Below are 19,930 nucleotides of genomic sequence, written 5' to 3'. Positions count from 1 at the left end.
CTCTACCACTTGAGCCACAGTGCCACTTCCGACTTTTTTCTTTTTGCTTATGTGGTGCTGAGGAATCGAACCCAGGGCCTCAGGCATGCAAGGCAAGCGCTCTACCACTGAGCCACCTTCCTAGCCCTGCCTTGCTCATTTCTATGTCTTCTCCAGACACAGGCAGGGAAGGGTCAAGGTAAGAAAACGACAGTGGACTAATTGAAAAGAGGTTAGAAAAAGTTCTAGAGGTTCAGGGCCAGACACGATGCCCACTACCATTTACCACGTACCACTCATGTCCAATGACATGCCCCCCAGATCCTCATGAATGTCCCCCCCATAGCCATTTTGCACAAGAGAAAATTGAGGCATTGAAGGGAAAAGGAGCTTCCCTAACACAAAACATAAAAACATGCGAGCTCGAATTCACATACAAGTCTTGTATAACTTCTTACCACCAGGCCGTTCTGCCTCCTGCATTTAACCACCCAGAAATAAATAAGTGGCTTCTACCAAATTAACCCAAAACAAATCCCCCCCACCCCCCACCCCCACCAACCACCACAAGGCTGTCAGAAATAGAAGATCGGTGTAGCAGAAGGGTCAGCTTGGTGATACAGCACTTGTCTAGTGTGCATGAGACCCTGGGCTGAGAGAAAGAGAGACTGAAATAAAGACAGGAAGGAAGGGAGGGAGGGAGGGAGGAAAGGAGGGAGGAAGGGAAGGAAAGATCACCATAGTCATACCTGGCCTCTTCGAAGCTCCTTGTCCTTCAGGGCCGTGGCGTTGAATTGTGGCTCCCTCCATAAATCAAAGAGAGACACTTCCTTGAAGAAAGACCCTGGGATCTGCGCGATGCCCGCAGCAGGGTCTCCTCCCTCTAACAGCTGCGGAAAGTCAGAGAAACATAATGACCACCTTGTGTTGAGCCCATTGAGATTTGGGTCTGAGCTGGACACCCCTCCCTGGGCAGTCTGCCCACCAGACCTGCTAAGCAGGCATATGAAGTAGGAGTCTTCATTGTCCCCGTTTTACAAATGAACCAGCTGAGGGCTAGCAAGGGATGAGACAGAAGCCAGTAAGTGTGATTTGCATCCCAGCCCCACAGGCTTCCTTCCAGCCACGTGTGCTCTGCGGAGTACAAGGGGGAGGTCTGAGGCCACACCCCTTCATGATTGGACACAGCCACCCAAAAAAGCCAGGAATCCACAAAGGCCGCTGTCTAGTGAGAGAGGCAGACAGGCGGTTTGGGGCCTTGGGATGGGCTTTCACATGCACCTTGGAATCCCAAGATTCCTTGTTAGGTTGAAATACAAACTTGTAAGATGTTAGACATCAGCCCAGTGGCTCACGCCTGTAATCCTAGCTGCTCAGGAGGCAGAGATCTGAGGATTGAGGTTCAAAGCCAGCTCCAGCAGGAAAGTTTGTGGGACTCTTATCTCCAATGAAGCAGCAAAAATCTGAAAGTCAAGCTGTGTCCCAAGTGGTAGAGCACCACACCAGCCTTGAGTGAAAAGGCTTAGGGACAGTGCCTAACTCGGGTGTGGAAGAGAAAGACAGAGAGACAGACAAGCAGATAGACAGACAGACTGACTGACTGACTGACAAAGGTTATAGATCAGGAAATCTGGTTCAAGAAGAGTCTTCTAGCTTCAATGGGCCAAGGGAGAGGTAAGGCATCGGGAGGGGGCATTTTCTGGGTTCCAGACCCCCTACCATCCATCTCAGCTAAGAAAATCTCAGCCCTGAATGAATGAATGGTCCAAGGTCAGAGGCACTCGGAGAAGCGCCAAGCCCTGTGCTCCGTGGGCCTCCCAATGGAGGAGCAGGCCTCTGCCTCTCACCTTGCTCAGGATCCCTTGCTGCTGGACAGGTGACAGCTCCGACAGGTGCAGGGAGACAGTGCTCCTCAGGGCCTGCAAGAGTTCCCTGTGCTCCATGCTGTAGAGGGCCTGCGTGCCCAGCCCCGCCAGCAGCGCCCCCATCTGGCTGAGGCTGTGGAATGATGGAACCTGGCAGAAAACACCAGGGACAATGAGGCTCTACTGAGCCTCCCCATCCGCACCACCACACCCTCTGAGCCCGCCTCTAGCACCAGGGGCTGGGATGAGTGACAGCTGGGGAAGCCAATGTGATCAAGTCAGATACAGGGCTTTCGAACCTTCCTTCCTCTACCTTCCTATAAAAAAAAAAATTCATTTCCATGCTTGGGGATTTCCCTTTGCAAGCTGCAGTCTGCATAAGAGAAAAGCATTGAAAGCCAGACGCTGGTGGCTCATGCCTGTCATCCTAGCTACTCAGGAGGCTGAGATCTGAGAATCGAGGTTCAGAGCCACCCAGGGTAGACAAATCCAAAAGACTCTAATCTCCAGCAAAAAGTCAGACATGGAGCTGTGGCTCAAGTGGTAGAGAGTTAGTCTTGAGCAGAAGAGCTTAAGGAACCGAACCCAGGCCCTGAGCCTGAGATCAAGCTGGGAGGTAGGGAGGAAGACAGGGAGGGAGACAGAGAGAGGGGAAAGAGAGAGGGGAAGAGAGCGAGATTGGTTGGGGCATTAGACAGAAGATAACTCTAACCAGAGCTGGGGGGGGGGAATAAAACAGCCTTCACCACCCCCCAATTCAATGCTAATAAGCAAGTGTCCCAAGCCACATGGCTTGAGAAGTCAGAATGAGAGCTGCAGTTAAATAGCCCTCAGCCCTGACTTCTTACTCATCCATTGCTCCTGCTAGAGGTGAATACAACTGGGGAGACTATTTGTGTCCCCCACAAAGCTCACTGAGGCCAAAACCCCCAATATGATAGCATCCCGTGAAGAGGCCTTGGGAGGTCTTGAAATAACTACAGGAATGCAGGTAAACTAACGTGATCTGTGCCCTTCCAATAGGGGCCGGGGGATCTGTGTTCACAGAGGTCACGTGACACAGCACAAGATGGCCGCCACCACATACCCAGAAGGAACCTCAGCAGGAAATCCACCCAACCAGCACCTTGACCTTGAACCTCCCAACCTCCAAGAACCGTCTGTTGTTGATGCCCCCTCATGGATCACATTTTGTGGCGAAAGCCTTTGCTGACACACCCTGGGCCTTGGCTCAGGCAAGTCAGAAGTGCCAGCTGACCTGTTCATGGGCCAAGTACTTGGCAGACAAGATGATGAGCTGGCTCTTGGCCCAGCCTGAGACCTGGTTGAGGGTGGAGATGGCGCGGTGCACTGCCTCGGGGGAGAGGGACTCCAGCTGACGGTGGGTCAGCCCCACGATAGCATCCGACAAGGAGCCCAGGGTGTCGTTGAGAGTCTGGTTCTCTTTGGCTATGTGAAGGAGGTCAGCCTTGAGCTGGGAGACAGCAGATGGGAATGAGCGTTGGCAGACAGCAGGGTGGCCGCCCCTGAGCCTATGCTTGGGGTAGAAGGACTCAGCTTCCTCCAGGACTGGCCCACTCCAGCCTTCTGGACCCAGAGACCATAAACAAAATGGCTCCCACAGCAACAGTATCTCCTCTGCCTGTGGCTTTAACGCGCTGAAAATTCACTTTGGACTTAAGTAGTAAAGTGCAGCTACACTAGATCATCCTTACACCTGGTAGTAAGAACACTTGTTTCCTTCCAACTCCTGTGAGTTCTATTTTTTCTTTTCTTGTCTTTTTTTTTTTTGTATCAGTCCTAGAGCTTGAACTCAGAGCTTCAAACTCAGGAAACCTACGCTTTCTTGCTCAAGGCAGGCGCTCTACCATTTGAGCCCACAGCTCTACTTCTGGCATTTTAATGGTTCACTGGAGATGAGTCTTATAAACTTTCCTGCCCAGGTTGGCTTTGAACCACAGTCCTAGAGCTCAGCTTCCTGAGTAGCTAGGATTGCAGGCGTGAGCTACCAGCACCTCATTTCAGTGCTCATTTTTGTGTGTGTGTGCTTGTCCTGGGGCTTGAACTCGTGTCCTGAGCACTGTTTCTGAGACTCTTTCAAGGTTACATTCTACCACCTGAGCCACAGCACCACTTCTGGATTTTTCTGCATAGTTTGTTGGAGTTTCATGGACTTTGCTGCCAGGACTGGCTTTGAACCACTACCATCAAATCTCATCTCCTGAGCAGCTAGGAATACAGGCATGAGCTGCTGGCACCCTCCTTCCAGTGCATTCTTTGGTTGTTTTTGTTTTGTTTATGTCAGTTGTAGCGCCTGAACTCAGGGCCTGGGCACTATCCTCAGGTTTTCTGATCAAGGCCAGAGTTCTACCACTTTCAGCCACAGCTCCATTCTGTGCATTCTTATAACAGCCATTTTCCTTTTGTGACTTTGAACTCTATATCCATAGAGATGGGTGTTTTTTTAATGAAATATCCAGGAGATTCATTGTTGTTGTTGCTGTTGTTGTTCTTGAACAACAGAACTCAGGGCCTGAAAACTGTCCCTTAGCTTTTTCACTCAAGGCTGGTGTCCTACCACTTAAGTTGCATCTCCATTTCTGGCTTATGACTGCAAGAGTCTCATGGCTCATGTAACTGTAACCCCTCTGAACAGTATTTTCACAACAAAAAACTTATTTTTAAAAAGAGTCTCATGGACTTTCTTGCTGAGTTCAAATTGGGATCGTCAGATCTCAGCCTCCTGAGTAGCTAGACCTACAGGTGTGAGCCAAAGCAATCTATGTAAAAAGAATCCTCAAGAGTACAAGAAAGTTAAAGCAACTTGAGAGCAGCTGGCTCACATCTGTAAGCCTAGCTACTCAAGAGGCTGAGATTTGAGGACTGAAGTTCAAGGCCAGCCCAGGCAGGACACTCTAATCTCTAATTAACCACCCAAAAAATCAAGAAGTGGAGCTGTGAACTCAAGTGATAGTGCACTAGCCTTGAACAAAAGAAGCTCAGAAACAGTGCCCAGGCCCTGAGTTCAAGCCCCAGGACTGACAAAAATAAAACTGGGCATATATCCTTCCAAGTCCTCCTGTGCCTTTATAAAAAAAAAAGTATCCTTTTTGGTTTTAAACTTTTGTACCATCACTGGGACTAAAACTCAGGGTCTAAGCAATGGCTCTTAGCTTTTCACTCAAGTGTGGTACTCTACCACTTGAGCCAACACCTCCCTTTCTGGCTTGTGTGTGTATGTGTGTGTGTGTGTGAGAGAGAGAGAGAGAGAGAGAGAGAGAGAGAGAGAGGAGATTCTCATGGACTTTCCTTTCAGGGCTGGCTTTGAGCTGAGATCTTCAGAGCTCAGCCTCCTGAGTAGCTAGGATTGCAGGTGTGAGCCTCGGGTGCTATATATGTCATTTTTACAGAAAGAATGAACAGAAGTGCAAGTATGTGCTCTATATTTCCACGGAAGAGCATGTCATGTGCACATTTGCACGCTAGTAGGATGGTTTTAACAACTATTTTATCGCAGCGTGCCCATGTAATCACAGTGAGGTGTGCTTCAGTCTGTGCTGGTAAAGGAAGGCATCGTCTGTGTAGCAATGGCGCAGACGGCGGCAGGGGTTTGACACCTGGCTCTCGGAAGAGCAGCCCTTAAGACCACACTCATGCAGGTGCTCACAACTCTTATATGCAATCTCGAAATGGCCACGAGGGGGCAGTAGAGTGAAATACAAGAAATATAGCAGCCGCCTCTCGCCCCATGTCCTCCACCCTGCCCAGAGATGGGGGCTGGCCAGCCATCTGCGTTGCTCGGACCACCCAATCACCCCCCCCCCCAGGCATCTCCAAACTGAAATGAGTGAGCTAGGAAGATACCAAAAGGCTCCCCCACATGGAATTACATTTGGCTTTCTTCTTGATCAAGGCTCCCTTGTGGCCATAAAATACATGTATGTGCTTGTTGGAGGATCTGGATAAGGTTTTCTTCTCTTTGAAAACCAAAACACATTGACGGGAGCTAGATGGCCACCACGTAGCATGCCAGTGTCTTATTGGATCAAGGACGTCAGAAGTGTGTGTGTGTGTGTGTGTGACAGACAGACAGACAGACAGTCCATGCCCAGTTATTGATGGCTACATCAATAATTTGGCTTTTTCTTGAGAGGCCAAAAGAAGGGAGAGAAGAGGACAGAATTGCGATCTGAGTGGGGGTGAGGTGAGCTGGACGAGGAGGGGAGATGGTTTGCATTTGCCGGGCTATCCCCAGCCTGCTCTGGGGGCTCAGGAAACACAGAACCTCACCAATCCAGGGCTCTCCATCCTGGCTTCTCTGGAACCCCAAGGAACTACAAAACCACACTATGGCCAACGCACTACCCCTAGGAAACCCCATCGGGGTCTCACTCACTGGTGGCCCAGTGTAGAACTCAGCCTCGCCCACAGGCCTAGTCCTGGGCCTCCTCAGTCCCAAGGTGCCAAGATCCCCAGATGACCCAACCCCTACCTAGTCTGGCAGGGCCCGGCCCATCCCAGGGTTGACAGCGCCACCTGCTGGAGCCAGGATTTAGGTCCTCACGAACACTATGTGTCTACTCCTAAGCAAGGGCCAGGCCAGGCCACATGTGTTGCTCCTTAGTTCCCTGGTCCATGGCCCAGCCCAAGCCTGGGGCCTTGCGTCCACATCGGTACCTGCTGGACAGCTGCCCGGGAGCTGCGCAGGCGACTACACTTGATCATTTGGTGAAGGAGGACGCGGGCCAACGCAGCATCCAGCGGCTCCAGGTCATCATAGAAACAAACCAGCAGCCCTAGCCTAGGGGAGAAGAGGAGGGGGGCTGTGGCTAGTAGATTGGGGGACCTGCAGCCCCACAGCCCCCACATACACACGGTCACCATCACAGCAGAAGTGACTCTCCAGGATCAGCCTGAGCCCTTTACTATGCCCATCCTAGAAACCAGAGGTCACATTGACCCATTTCACAGAAGGGCAACTGAGACGCTGGGAGATAAGGGAGTTCTTGGGAAAATGGAGGAACCTGAGGACTTAAATCAGCTGAAAGTCATCTCTTCTGGGAAGAGTAGAGGGCCTGAGGAAAGGGACTACATTAAAGGTCTCCAAAGAAGTAGGGACCACCAGGAGGCTAACGAATGCCCTGGCATTGAGATTCAAACTCTGGCCTAACTGGAAGTAACGTATGTAGTTAGTGCTTTAGAGCATAACCTCAGGCCAACCAGAGCCTGAGACCTAGATCTATGAGGTATTTATATAACTTCTCCACAAGCTGGCTACATAGAATCATGACCTATGTAGAGGATCATAGTTCAAAGCCAGCCGAGGCAGAAAAGTCTGTGAGATTCTTATATCCAGGTAACCACCAAAAGGCCAACAGGGGAGCTGTGACTCAAGTGGTAGAGGAGCCAGTCTTGAGCAAAAAAAAACAATGCCCAGAGACAGTGCCCAGGCCTCGAGTTCAAGCCCCAGGACCAACACACACACACACACAAACACACACACACACACAACCATCATTGGAGAGGATGGTGTAAGATACCCAGATAAGCCTCCAGAGGGCGCCAGAGGGGCAGACAACTCCCCCAGTATAACTAGATCACCTGAATCAACAAACAGGCATACATGCCCCCCCCCCCACCAGCATGGAGAGATGGCCATTCAAACAGAACTCAGCCGCCTCCCCGCCCCCACCCCGGCCCCAGGCCCTGACCTGTGGATGGTTGAGATGTTCCTCATGTCAAAGCTGGAGGAGCCAATCCTCTCCAGAAACGCCTGCGCTAGCTCGGGGGTGACGTCGTAGATGGTGTCTAGCTGCTTGGTGGCGTTGTCATAGCTGATGAACAGCCCCATCTGATGGGTGGGAAGGGTCAGGATGAGAGGATCAGGGGCCATTTGGGGGCTCCAGGGAACCCCATCCTGATGGCCTATGTGTGGCCCACCCCAAATATTCTATTCTTTTTTATTTTTGCTGGTCGTGGGGCCTGAACTCTGGGTCTGGGCGCTGTCCCTCAGCTCTTCAGCTCAAGGCTAGCGCTCTACCACTTGAGCCACAGCGCCACTTCCGGCTTTTTCTGTTTATGTGTTGCTGAGGAATCGAACCCAGGGCCCTCATGCTTGCAAGGCATGCACTCTCCCACTGAGCTACCTTCCCAGCCCCCAAATATTCTATTCTTGAGTGACCTTATTCATTCTCTCTTTCTCTTTTCCTTCTCCCTCTATCCCTCTAGGTAAGTACTTTATGTCCGCAGCCCTGAACTGGATGTCTTCATGGTCTCTATCTGCCGTCTCATGTTTGAATAGTCTACCCATTCAACGTCAAAGCTCATCTTGGCACCTTAATTCCTACATTTGTTATATTAAGATCACGGGACACGAGCTACAAATTTTCTGCTTTGAAGAGTCGGAGGTTTTATGTTTTTTTAATTAAATGAGCAAGCTTATTCTCATTGTTGCTACAAAGCTTGGCATGTATACTGTAAATCATATTAAATACTTCATCCAGTTTCTCTACACCCTTCCTTTTTGCCTAGATGGTGAGAGGCTCTGATACTAAAGGGTCTTATCCATTTTTCTTGGTATTTCTCACAGAGTCTAATGTACTAGAATTCTATTTAAAGGGAATCATACAATTATCTCGCCCTCCTGGGTTTTATCTTTGTCTATACAGAATCCAAAATCCTTCTCTCTCAGTGCTACTACTCGAAGTGTCCACTTTTCTTTTTCTTCCTTCCTTCTTTTCTTCCTGGTTTCCTTCCTTCTTTCCTTCCTTCCTTTTCTCCCTTGCTTTTTTCCTTTCTTTCTTTTGTGCCAGTACTGGGGCTTGAACTCAGGGCCTCATGCTCTCACTTGACTTTTACACTCAAGGCTGGCGCGCTACCACTTGAGCCACACCAGCTTTTGCCTGGTTAATTGGAGAATGAGAGTCTCACAGACTTTCCTGCACAGCTGGCTTTGAACCACCACCCTCAGATCTCAGCCTCCTGGGTAGCTAGGATGACAAGCCAGAGCCGCAGGCGCCCAACTCTACTTCTGTCAACAACAGAAGCAAGCCGGTCCCTTAATGGGATCTCTTCTCTCACTGGCCAGGAGAGAGACATGGTATTTTGTGTTCTGGATTCGGAGGCAAGCGCTGCTGTCTTCAGGAGGACTTCAGTGCTGGCGTTGGAGAGTCGTGATTTTCCAGGGTTTTGATGTCACTGAGTCAGTGCCAGGACAGAGCCAGGTTGGCTGGTGACTTGCGTAACATTAGACACCTACAATGCTGCACTGCAAATGTTACACTTCAAATCCAGGCATCGCTGGCGCTAAAGAAGCTCTTCATAGAAGCGGCTGTGATTAGAAGTAGCTAGCAATTCAAACGGCCTTTGTGTCTGTGAGAAGTGGAGATTCCAGAGCTGTTGACCTTGACTTTCTTAAGAACTAACATGGCCGCCAAGACTCGGCTCAAAGCCAACATTGCCTCAGTATCCAGTTTATTCCTATCAGTACTTGTCATTTGTCTACCATGCTTTTTCGATTCTTAGCTCTCCTGGGCTAAAACTCTAGAACTCTACCATGGACCACGCCAGGCCATGTTCCAAGTTTTCTGTTTTTGTTTTGTTCTGTTTTGTTAGTCATGGGGCTTGAAGTCAGGGCCTGGATGCTGTCTCTGAGCTCTTTCACTCAAGGCTGGCGCTTTACCACTTTGAACCACAGAGCCACTTTCAGTTTTTGAGTAGTTCACTGAAGATAAGAGTCTCATGGGGCCTTTTCTGCAGAGTTGAGGTCAAACCATGATCCTCCAATCTCAGCCTCCTGAGTAGCTAGGATTACAAGTATGAGCTACTGGCACGTAGCTCCAAATTTTCTTTAGAAGAAGAGGTACTAGAAATTGGAGGTGTGGCACAGGTGGTGGAGCACCAGCCAATGAGAGAAAAGTGTCAGATACTGAGTTCAAGTCCAGATCTCATGCAAAAAAAGAAGAGGGAGGAAGAAGAGGAGGAGGAGGAAGAGGCGGAGGGGAGAAGGAGGAGGAGGAGAAGGGGAGGAGGAGGAAGAGGAAGAAAAGGAGGAGGAAGAAGAGGTAGCAGAAGCAACAGCTATATTGGACTGAGGCCAGTGCTGTTTCCAGGACACCTTAGTGAGCAAAACACTGACAGATCTCACCACATAATCATTTCTAATACAGACATACAAACAGCCATTTCCAACTTACTTCTATAGGACTAATTCTACGAATTTCTTCAAGTGGTAGGTGAACCATATATCTTCCCAAAATCCATAAGGTTTCTGCAGTAACCCAGGAAACAGAGCCATCTGCAAAGCACAAATAAATCAATAAATACTTATGATGAATAAAAACGCAAGTATTTCAATCACTGGTGGCTTAAACCTGGAATCCTAGCAACTCAGGAGGCTGAGATTTGGAAGATCAAGGTTCTAAGCCAGCCTGGATGGGAAAATCCATGAGAATCTTGTTTCCAAACAACCAGTAAAATAGAACTGTGGCTCAAATGGTGGAGCACCACAAAATTCAACAAGAACCAAACTAAGTTTCTTCTTTCCCTTAATTAATAAGCAGTAACTCTATCACTGCAGACCAGTGATGCCTCTCAAATATGGGAGATATATATACATATAAGATATTATATATATAGTCAGTTATGGGGCTTGAACTCAGGGCCTGTGTGCTGTCCCTGAGCAATTTTGCTCAAGGCTAGTGCTCTAGCCCTTTGAACCACAGCACCACTTCTGGTGGTTAATTGGAGATAAGTATCTCAAGGACTTTCTTGCCCAGGCTGGCTTTGAACCTTGATCCTCAGATCTCAGCCTCTTGAGGAGCTAGGATTACAGGCATAAGCCACTATCATGGAACACATACACACACACACACACACACACACACACACACACACACGCACGCACGCATGCATTGGTCCTGGGGCTTGAAATCTGGGCCTGGGCACTGTCCCTCAGCTCTTTAGCTCAAGGTTAGTGCTCTACCAGTTGATCCACAGCACCACCTCCAGTCTTCTGATGGTTTATTGGAGATAAGAGTCTCACTGACTTTCCTGTTCAGGCTGGCTTTGAACGGCGATCCTTAGATCTCAGCCTCCTGAGTAGCTAGGATTACAGGCATGAGCCAGCAGGACTCAGCTATCACGATTTATTTTTGTCAGCCAAAGTCATCCTGGTACCCAAGGACATTCGGGAGGAGAATGCACAACTCCAATACAAAGGATTTAATTCAATGTCATTGAAAAATGACACTTGCCACCACAGAATTTTAGAAAGAAAATCCGTCCCTAATTAGACACTGGTAAGAAAGACTCAGGGAAGCGTGAAGGCGGAATGACTTTCTCAGGGTTAATTGGCAGGAGACTGGGATCCCTGCTAGCCATAATTAGGCACCAGGTAGGGAGAATTCTGCTATGCATAAATGACATGGATTTTTACACTGCTGGCAGATCTCAGAATGTGATTCCAAGAAAAGGGTTGATCCACATTCCCAGGGCTCCACTGGATCTCTTTATATTATTTCTTTTTTTTCTTTCTTTCTTTTTATTTTATTTTTTTTTTTGAACTCTGGACCTGGGCGCTGTCCCTCAGTCCTTCAGCTCAAGGCTAACACTCTACCAGTTGAGCCACAACGCCACTTCCGGCCTTTTCTGCTTATGTGGTGCTGAGGAATCCAACCCAGGGCCTCACTCTACCACTGAGCCACCTTCCCAGCCCTGATTTCTTTTACTAGTATCATTTTATTATTATTATTATTATTGGCACTTTCAAGTCTCTCTCTGGAATACCTTCCTCTCACCTCATATAGAAGAATCTATCACATTTGTCTTAAGTTCAATGACAACCATCCAAGAAATCTTCCCCAGTTCCCTAGTACAGGGCTTGGCGATCTCCAACCTATGAATCTGGTGAACCCCAGTATCTGTGGAGACCCCCTCCCAGGCCATTATATAAAATGGTACTGGGTGCTGGTAGCTCACATCTGTAATTGTAGCTACTTAGGAAGCTGAGATCTGAGGATCATGGTTTGAAACCAGCCCAGGCAGGAAAGTCTGTGGGACTCTTATCTCCAATGAACCACCAAAAAGCCAGAAGTAGAGCTGTATAGCTCAAGTGGTAAAGCACCAGCTTTGAGCAAAGAAGCTAAGGGACAGTGTCTAGGCCTTGAGTTCAAGCCCCAGTACCAACATATGCATATATATACATACATATATAGGCTTTGGTACATATAGATAGATACATAGATATGTAGTATTGTATGTACATGGAGCTAATGTGCATACTCCAATAGTTAGCTCAACCTGAACGTTTGCTACAGTATATGGTTTAGGGGTGACAAGAAAAGAATCTGTACAAGCTCAGTACAAATAAAATTTCTTTCCAATAATGTTTTTGTTTATTTGGGTGGTATTGGGGTTGAAATCCAGGGCCTTGAACTCACTAAGCAAGTATTCTAGCATGCCCCCTTGCCCTTTTGGCTTTTATTTTATTTTATTTTATTCACATAAGGTCTTGCTTTTTGCCTAGGCCAGCCTCCTGATTCCAGCTTCCTGATTGGTGTGAGCCACCACAGCTGAGTCTTTCCGGTGTTTTCCATCTCCAGTGGTTCAATCTGCCTGGACCGCTCACATTCTCCTATCACCACCACCGGCCATCCTGACCGAGACCAATCTGCATCTCACAGAAACCAAAGTCTGGGCCGGGTGGTGACTCACTCCCAGAATAACAACTATCAAATCTGAGATTGTAACTCAAGGGAAACAGCACTCACTGGAGGCTTTGGGCTCCATTTCCAGAACCACAAAAAGTAAAATAAAATAAAACCTTAGCTACTCAGGAGGCTGAGCTTTGAGAATCACAACTCAAAGAGCCCAAGAAGGAAAGTCCGTGAGACTCTTATCTCCATTAACTACCAAAAAGTCGTAACTAGAACTGTGATTCAAGTGGTAGCGTACCATCCTTGAGTGAAAAAGCTAAGAGACAGTGCCCAGGCCCTGAGTTCAAGTCCCAGGACTGGCAGAAAAATTGTTGTTGTTGTTGAAAAATAATAAAAACCCAATTTCTGAGACCCTGAACTAAGCTACTGTAGGACTTATGTGCCAAATAACTGATTTCTGACCTACTTTCCCACTGGTTGCCAGGAAGCTCAGCTAAGCTCCTGGGCTAATTCACTAGGCAAGCCACATCAGATCCCATGTGAAGGGAAAGGAGGGGGAGGCTAGGAGGGTCACAGAACAATACCTCAGCTTCCTCCTTCACAGGTAAAGCACCTGGTGTGTGTGTGTGTGTGTGTGCATGAGCCAGTCCTGGAATTTGAACTCAGGACCTGAGTATTGTCCCGGAGCTTTTGTGCACAAAGCGCTCTACCACTTGAGCCACAGCTCCACTTCTGGTTTTGTTGGTGGTTCTTTGGAGAGAAGAGTCTCATCGACTTTCCAGCCCGGGGTTGGCTTCAAATGGCGATCCTCAGCCCTCAGCCTCCTGAGTGGCTAGGATGATGCCCGGCCTGAAGCGAGTCAACTGAGGGTGGAACACACACACACGCGCACACACACACGCGCACACACAGACGCCCGCCTCCTGCGTGGACTCACCCACGGGTGGGCGCAGAGCCCGGGTCATCCAGGAGTAGCAGGCTCTCCGTGCGCGGGCCGGCGTTCGATCGTAGAGCTCCCCGAGCACGGCGGACCTGCGGGGCGCATGCAGGGTACCCCGGGGCCGGGCACCCCGGGGAGGGGTGCAGGCGGGACACCCCGGGGAGGGGCGCACGCGGGGGCACCCCGGGGCCGGTGCCCCCCCCCCCGGCCTTCACTGCAGGAGACCCCTTCCCTGCCTCCACTCCTTTCCTCCCCTGGGCAGGGAAGGGAAGGGAAAGAAGGGGAGGAAAAGAAGGAACCTCATACCCTCATCTACTCCTGTCACCGATCCCCTCAACTCATGGAAACCACTCCTCTCCTTTCCGGTTCAATAGATTTGCCTCTTCCCCGTGTCTCATTACACAGAGTCATGCAATATGCTCTCTCTGATCTGGCCCCTCTCCCAGTTCACACATTGACTAGCACCGATCAGCATCAGCCTTTTGTTTTTCCTTTGTTTACCAATCCTGGGGCTCGAACTCAGGGTCTGGGCACTATCCCTGAGCCTCTCTGGGCTCAAGGCTAGCGCTCCACCACTTGAGCCACAGCGCCACTTTGGGCTTTTTCTGTGTATGTGGTACTGAGGAATCAAACCCAGGGCTTCATGCATGCTAGGCAAGCGCTCTACCTCTAAGCCACATTCCCAGCCCCATCATCAGACTTTTTGATGGCCAAATAATACTCCATTGCATGAATTGTCCACATTTTGCTCATCCTCTGCTCAGCTGTTAACATAGCTGTGTTGCTTTTATAAGTAATGCTACTATAAATATTCATATGCAAGTTTTTGTGTGAAAATGTGTTAGGCACATCCCCAAGAGTGGAACCATGGGGTTTTTTTTGTTATACTTCTTTGGTGCTGGAAATGGAGCCCAGATCTTTGCAATGCTGTGCAAAATGTTATACGTGTGCTACACACACACACCACATAGCTCTTAGCCTTTCCACATAATCCTTACCCATTGTCTTCTCTGTGGGTTTGTTGGCTTTTTGTGCCAGCCCTGTGTTCCAAACTCAGGGCCTGGGTGCTGTCCCTGAGCCACAGCACCACTTCCAGCTTTTTTGGTAGTGAATTGGAGACAAGAGTCACACAGACTTTCTTGCCCAAGCTAGCTTCAAACTACAAACCTCAGATCTCAGCCTCCTGGGTGGCTAGGATTACAGGTATGAGCCACTGGCACAACCCTCCAGTTGGTTTATAACAACCAAAAAGAAAAAAGGAAAAAACCTCCTCTTAAACCCAAATTCTTCTCTATATAAGTTTATATTCTTCTTTTCTTCCTTTTTCTTTTTTTTTCAGGCAAGAGATTGATTATAGGGTGGTAGCAAGACATAGTTCTATAAGTAAATAAATAAATAAACAGCTGGGCACTGGTGGTTCACACCTATAATCCTAGCTACTTAGGAAGCTGAGTTATGAGGATTGTGGTTCAAAGCCAGCCTGGGCAGGAAAGTCTATGAGACTCTTCCAATGAGCCACCAGAAAACTGGATAAGGTGCGGTGGCTCAAAGTGGTAGCGCTAGTCTGGGGCAAAAAAAGCTCAAGGACAGTGCCTAAGCCCAGAGTTCAAGCCCCATGGGGTCCCTCAAGACTGGAGAGGAGTAGCCCTCAGGAAACACGAAACAAGGCTCCAAGCCCGATGCCCGTGGCACAGTCCTGCAATCCCAGCCACTAAGGAGGCTGAGCGCTAAGAATTGCAGTTCAAAGCCAGCTCATACAGGAAAGTCCACCAGACTCTTATCTCTAGCTAACTAGCAAAGAGCCAGAAGTGGAGATTTAGCTCAAATGGTAGAGCACCCGCTTTGAGTTAAAAAAAAAAAAAAAAAACAGCCCAGTGAGAATTAAGGTCTGAATTCAAGACCCAGTATCAGCACAAAAACAAAAAATGAGTCCAGAGAGGCCCTGGCTTTCTGTCTTGTTAAGGACAAAGACAGAAGCTGCCATGGATGAACAGAAGCAGCCCCGCCCCTCTGTGAGGAATAGACTGCTGGTGTGTAAGCTTCTCTTTCTACATTGTTTCTGTGACAAAGAGCTAGGAATTAGCGACATTTTTCACTATATTTTTATTACTTTTACTTAAGACAAAGGGGACTGTTTTTCCATTTATGGAAATTATATCAGAATTTTATTTTATTTTTTTTTGGTTGGTCATGGGACTTGAATTCTGGGCTTGGGCGCTGTCCCTCAGCTCTTCAGCTCAAGGCGAGCACTCTACCGTTTGAGCCACAGCACCACTTCCAGTTTTCTGGTGGTTAATTGGAGGTAAGAGGCTCATGGACTTCTCTGCCCAGGCTGGCTTTGAACCATGATCCTCAGATCTCAGCCTCCTGAATAGCTAGGATTATAGGCGTGAGCCACCGGCGCCTGGCTCAGAATTATTTTTAAACCAAATATTTTTAAGTAGAAAGGATGATTTACAGCTGGGTACCAGTAGTTCACACTTGTAATCCTAGCTACTTGGAAAGCTGCGATCTGGAAGATCACAGTTCAAGGCCAGCCCAGAGAACACATTTGGAGTCTCCTTCTCAACTGAGAACTGGGTTGGTACCATGGCATCTGCATTTCTTCCAGGAAGTGCAAAATAGGTGGATTGCAGTCCAGGTACACTCCTGGGCATGAAGGAAAAATCTATCTAAAAAATAATCAGAGCTGTTGGGTACTGGAGGTCACACCTGTAATCCTAGCTACTCAGGAAGCTGAGACATGAAGATCCCAGAAAAGTCCAAGAGACTCTTATCTCCAATTAACTAGCAAAAACCTGGAAGTGGAGGTATGATACAAGTGGTAGAGTACCACCCTTGAGCAAAAAAGCTAAGGACAGCAACCAGGCCCTGAGTTTAAGCTCTACAACTAGTACATACACACACACACACACACACACACACACACACACATCACCATAAAAGCAAAGGTGACATAAATCCTGGGACAAGTGGCCTACAGATGTGGCAAGAATTGTGCCAGTCAGATGGTTAAGATTTGGGAGACAGTTTTAAATCAAGGGTGGGGGAATCTTTCCATTCTACAGATTGTGTGTGTGTGTGTGTGTGTGTGTGTGTGTGTGTGTGCCTGGATGCTTCATTTCCAGCTTTTTGGGTAGTTCACTAGAGATAAAGAGTCTCGAAGACTTTCCTGTAGGCTGGCCTCAAACTGCAATCCTCAGATCTCAGCCTCCCAAGTAGCTAGGATTACAGGCATCCGCCACCAGTATCTGGCAAACAACCGTACAGACTTTGGGGGAGACTCTGGCCCCTCCCCTCTGCACATATTGCCCTCATGACAATGGGTGCGTTCAGGAAGCACTCACAGGTTCTTAAAGGCGTCTTCCCGCAGGTCTGTGGGCAGCCTGTGGGCCACCTCTGGCTGGAGGAAGTTGCCGGAGGACCCCCTCAGCAGCCTGCCCAGCACCTCCACACACTCCAGGGGGCTCAGCACCTGGAAACACCGCTCGAGCGTGGCGACGAAGAGGCTGCGGTTCACACCTGGGCTCCCCAAGGCTTGCTCCCGAATCTCTCCCAAATCCATAACCAGGTTGCCAGAGTCCTAAAGAAACGTGAGTAGTCAAGATCACCTTGGCAGCCGCCTCCCACGTGGAAGCCCTTAGAGGACCCCACCCGGATGCTGTGGTGAAGTTCACTCCAAAACACTAAGCCGCCGCCATGGGGAAACTTCTAGAACTTTCCATGACCTACAAAGCAAATGCAAAGCTTAACCTGCTCCACCTACACAAGTTAACGATTCACAGCTCTCACACTGGGAATTCCTGACCAGTCCTTCTAGAAAAGTCCACTGAGGCTGATCTCAGTGTCATCCTAACTTCCTGTAATACCTGCACTTGGAGTGTCTTGGACCAGGTTCTAATGTTCCATGGTCAGCATCAGTGGCTCATACCTGTAGTCCTAGCTACTCAGCAGTCTAAGACCTAAGGATCGCGATTTGAAGCTAGTCCAGGTTAGACAGTCTGTGAGACTCTTTATTTCCAATTAACCACTAAAAAGTCAGAAGTAGAGCTGTGGCTCAAGTGGTAGAGCACTAGCCTTGAGCACAAAAGCTCTGGGACAGCAGCCAGGCCCTGAGTTCAAGCCCCAGGACTGGCACCAAAAAAAAAAAAGTGGGGCACTAGTGGCTCACCCCTGTAATCTTAGCTACGCAGGAGCTGAAATCTGAGGATCGAGGTTCAAAGCTAGCCCAGGTAAGAAAGGCCATGAAACTCTTATCTCCAATATACCACCAGGAAACTGGAAGTGGTGCTGTAGCTCAAGCAGTAGAGTGCTCGCCTTGAGCTGAAGAGCTAGGGGACAGTGCCCAGGCCCAGAGTTCAAGCCCCATGACCGACAAAAACAAAAACTCCTGTGCCTGTCTTTCCTGTAGGCTGGCCTCAAACTGCAATCCTCAGATTCAATTGTGGCTGCACATCAGGATAACCTAGAGCTTTTTTGAAATCCTGATTCCTAGCACCACTGCCTAGACTCTGAGTCAAATGGTTGAAGGTGAGCTCAGGCAAGAGTCCAGTGTATATCCAAGGTGGAGCCAGGAAGTCCTTCTGGCTCAAGCCATGCATGCCTGGTACTCAGAAGCCACTGAAAACCAGTGTGTCCTTATAAATGGATGGATGAATGAGTGAAACGATGTATGTATGGACGAGCAGATGGATGGGTGGATGAGTGGATGGGTGTGTGTGTGTGTGTGTGTGTGTGTGTGTGTATCAGTTGGAAAATGGATGGTAGATGGGTGTGTGAGTGGATAGATGGATAGATGGAATGATGAATGGGAATGGATGGATGGGTGGATGGATGGATGGATGGATGATGGATAAATGGGTGTGTGGATGGATGGATGGGTAGATGGATGAATGATGGCTGGATGGATGGACAAGTGGATGGATGGATGGATGAGTAGATGGATGGATGGCTGGGTGGGTGGATGGGCAGAGGATCTCTTGCACTACAGAACTCAAGATTTCTGGTACGTTGTACTCACAGTCTGTCTGATTTCTCTATCCTCCCAGGCACCCTCCAAAGCCAGCCATCATTTTCCTAAGTGTTCCTGAGTCCTTAGATAGATCATTCATTCCTATGTTTAAGTTCCAGGGCCTCTACTTATTCTCTGCAGGCTCTTGCTGATCTATACTTTTTCTTTTGCGGATACCACATGTGGTTTGAATTCAAGGCATAGCTCAGTGTCTCAGGTTACAAAACCAACACAGAGTAAGCAGCAGGCCCAGTACTCAGGGCCTCAGATCTGAGCCCCACTTTTAACACGGGCCCAATGGCTCCCAGTGCTGGACATGAGCTGTCTGCTCAGTGCAAAGAGCATATATGGGCTCAGTCAGGGGCTTCTGAGTAGAAGTTAGGGCATCTGCAAGACTGGAAAAACTGCAGGTACTGCACCACTTTTGCACTAGCAAAACTGATGTGTAGTGTAGCTTTCGGGGGCAAGTGTAGGCGATGAAACACCAGTTTCATCCATGGACATGACAGGAGAGGTTTTGTTTTATTTTGTGCTAATCCTGGGACTTGAACTCAAGGCCTGAGCCCTGTCCCTGAGCTCTTGTGTTCAAGGCTAGTGCTCTACCACTTGAACCAAAGCTCCACTTCTGGCTTTTTGGTAGTTGATTGGAGATAAGAGACACATGGATGTCCTGCCCAGATTGGCTTCTAACCACGATCCTCAGATCTCAGCCTCCTGAGTAGCTAGGATTCTAGGCGTGAACCACCAGTAGCACCAGGATTCATCTCCGGAGGTTTTGTAATGCATTACAATTACTGGCAGGAAGCTTGGGATCTTCTTTACACTCAGATCTTGTTTAGATTTATGTCTAAACAAGAATGTGCTTTAAGAAATTCATTTATGCTGGGCACCGGTGGCTCATGCCTGTAATCCTAGCTACTCAGGATCCAGGTTCAAGCCAGCCCATGCAGGAAAGTCTGTGAGACTCTCATCTCCAATAAACCACTCAGAAAACCAGAGTGGCTCTGTGGCTCAAGTGGTAGAGCATGAGCCTTGAGTTCAAGCCTCATGACTAACAAACAAACAAAAATGCCAAAGAAATTTATTCATTACTATACCTCCAAATGGGTTTGTATTATACATTGTTTTATTTGTGCTAATACTAGGGCTTGAACTCAGGACCTGTGCTCTTACTTAGATTATTCTCTGAAGGCTAGTGCTGGAGCCATACCTCTACTTCCAGAGTTTTGCTGTTAGCTGGAGATAAGAATCTCATGGATCTGTCTGCCTGGGCTGGCTTCAAACCTTAGTCCTCAGATAGTAAGTTCCTGAGTAGTAGGATTACAGGCATGTGCCACAGGTGCCCAGCTTGTATTATATATGTTGATAATTGGTTTTCTTTTTTTTTGTTTTTGTTTTTGGGTCCGGTCGTGGGGCCTGAACTCTGGGCCTGGGCGCTGTCCCTCAGCTCTTCAGCTCAAGGCTAGCGCTCTACCACTTG

At 48.5% G+C, this 19,930-nt stretch overlaps 1 protein-coding gene and 1 pseudogene across 1 annotated transcript in view; one reads left to right on the top strand and one right to left on the bottom strand.

The window, feature by feature from the left end:
* Otoa (otoancorin) overlaps positions 1 to 19,930 on the bottom strand; it is a 59,602-nt gene that overhangs the window by 30,828 nt on the left and 8,844 nt on the right. The window contains exons 7-15 of the mRNA XM_013011160.1: positions 16,787 to 17,022; positions 13,441 to 13,531; positions 12,465 to 12,477; positions 10,040 to 10,140; positions 7,556 to 7,695; positions 6,522 to 6,645; positions 3,103 to 3,318; positions 1,827 to 1,994; positions 729 to 869 (exon numbers count right to left, since the gene is read on the bottom strand). Coding sequence (XP_012866614.1) covers positions 729 to 869; positions 1,827 to 1,994; positions 3,103 to 3,318; positions 6,522 to 6,645; positions 7,556 to 7,695; positions 10,040 to 10,140; positions 12,465 to 12,477; positions 13,441 to 13,531; positions 16,787 to 17,022 — 1,230 coding nt within the window. The remainder of the gene's footprint in view (positions 1 to 728; positions 870 to 1,826; positions 1,995 to 3,102; positions 3,319 to 6,521; positions 6,646 to 7,555; positions 7,696 to 10,039; positions 10,141 to 12,464; positions 12,478 to 13,440; positions 13,532 to 16,786; positions 17,023 to 19,930) is intronic.
* Positions 17,139 to 19,930, top strand: part of LOC105981803 — a 5,773-nt pseudogene continuing 2,981 nt past the window's right edge.

This window comes from Dipodomys ordii, unplaced genomic scaffold (genome assembly GCF_000151885.1).
Source record: "Dipodomys ordii isolate 6190 unplaced genomic scaffold, Dord_2.0 Scaffold14, whole genome shotgun sequence".
NCBI classification, from domain to species: Eukaryota; Metazoa; Chordata; class Mammalia; order Rodentia; family Heteromyidae; genus Dipodomys; species Dipodomys ordii.
The sequence above is the reverse complement of the archived record's forward strand: the minus strand, read 5'-3'. Positions and strand labels throughout refer to the sequence as shown.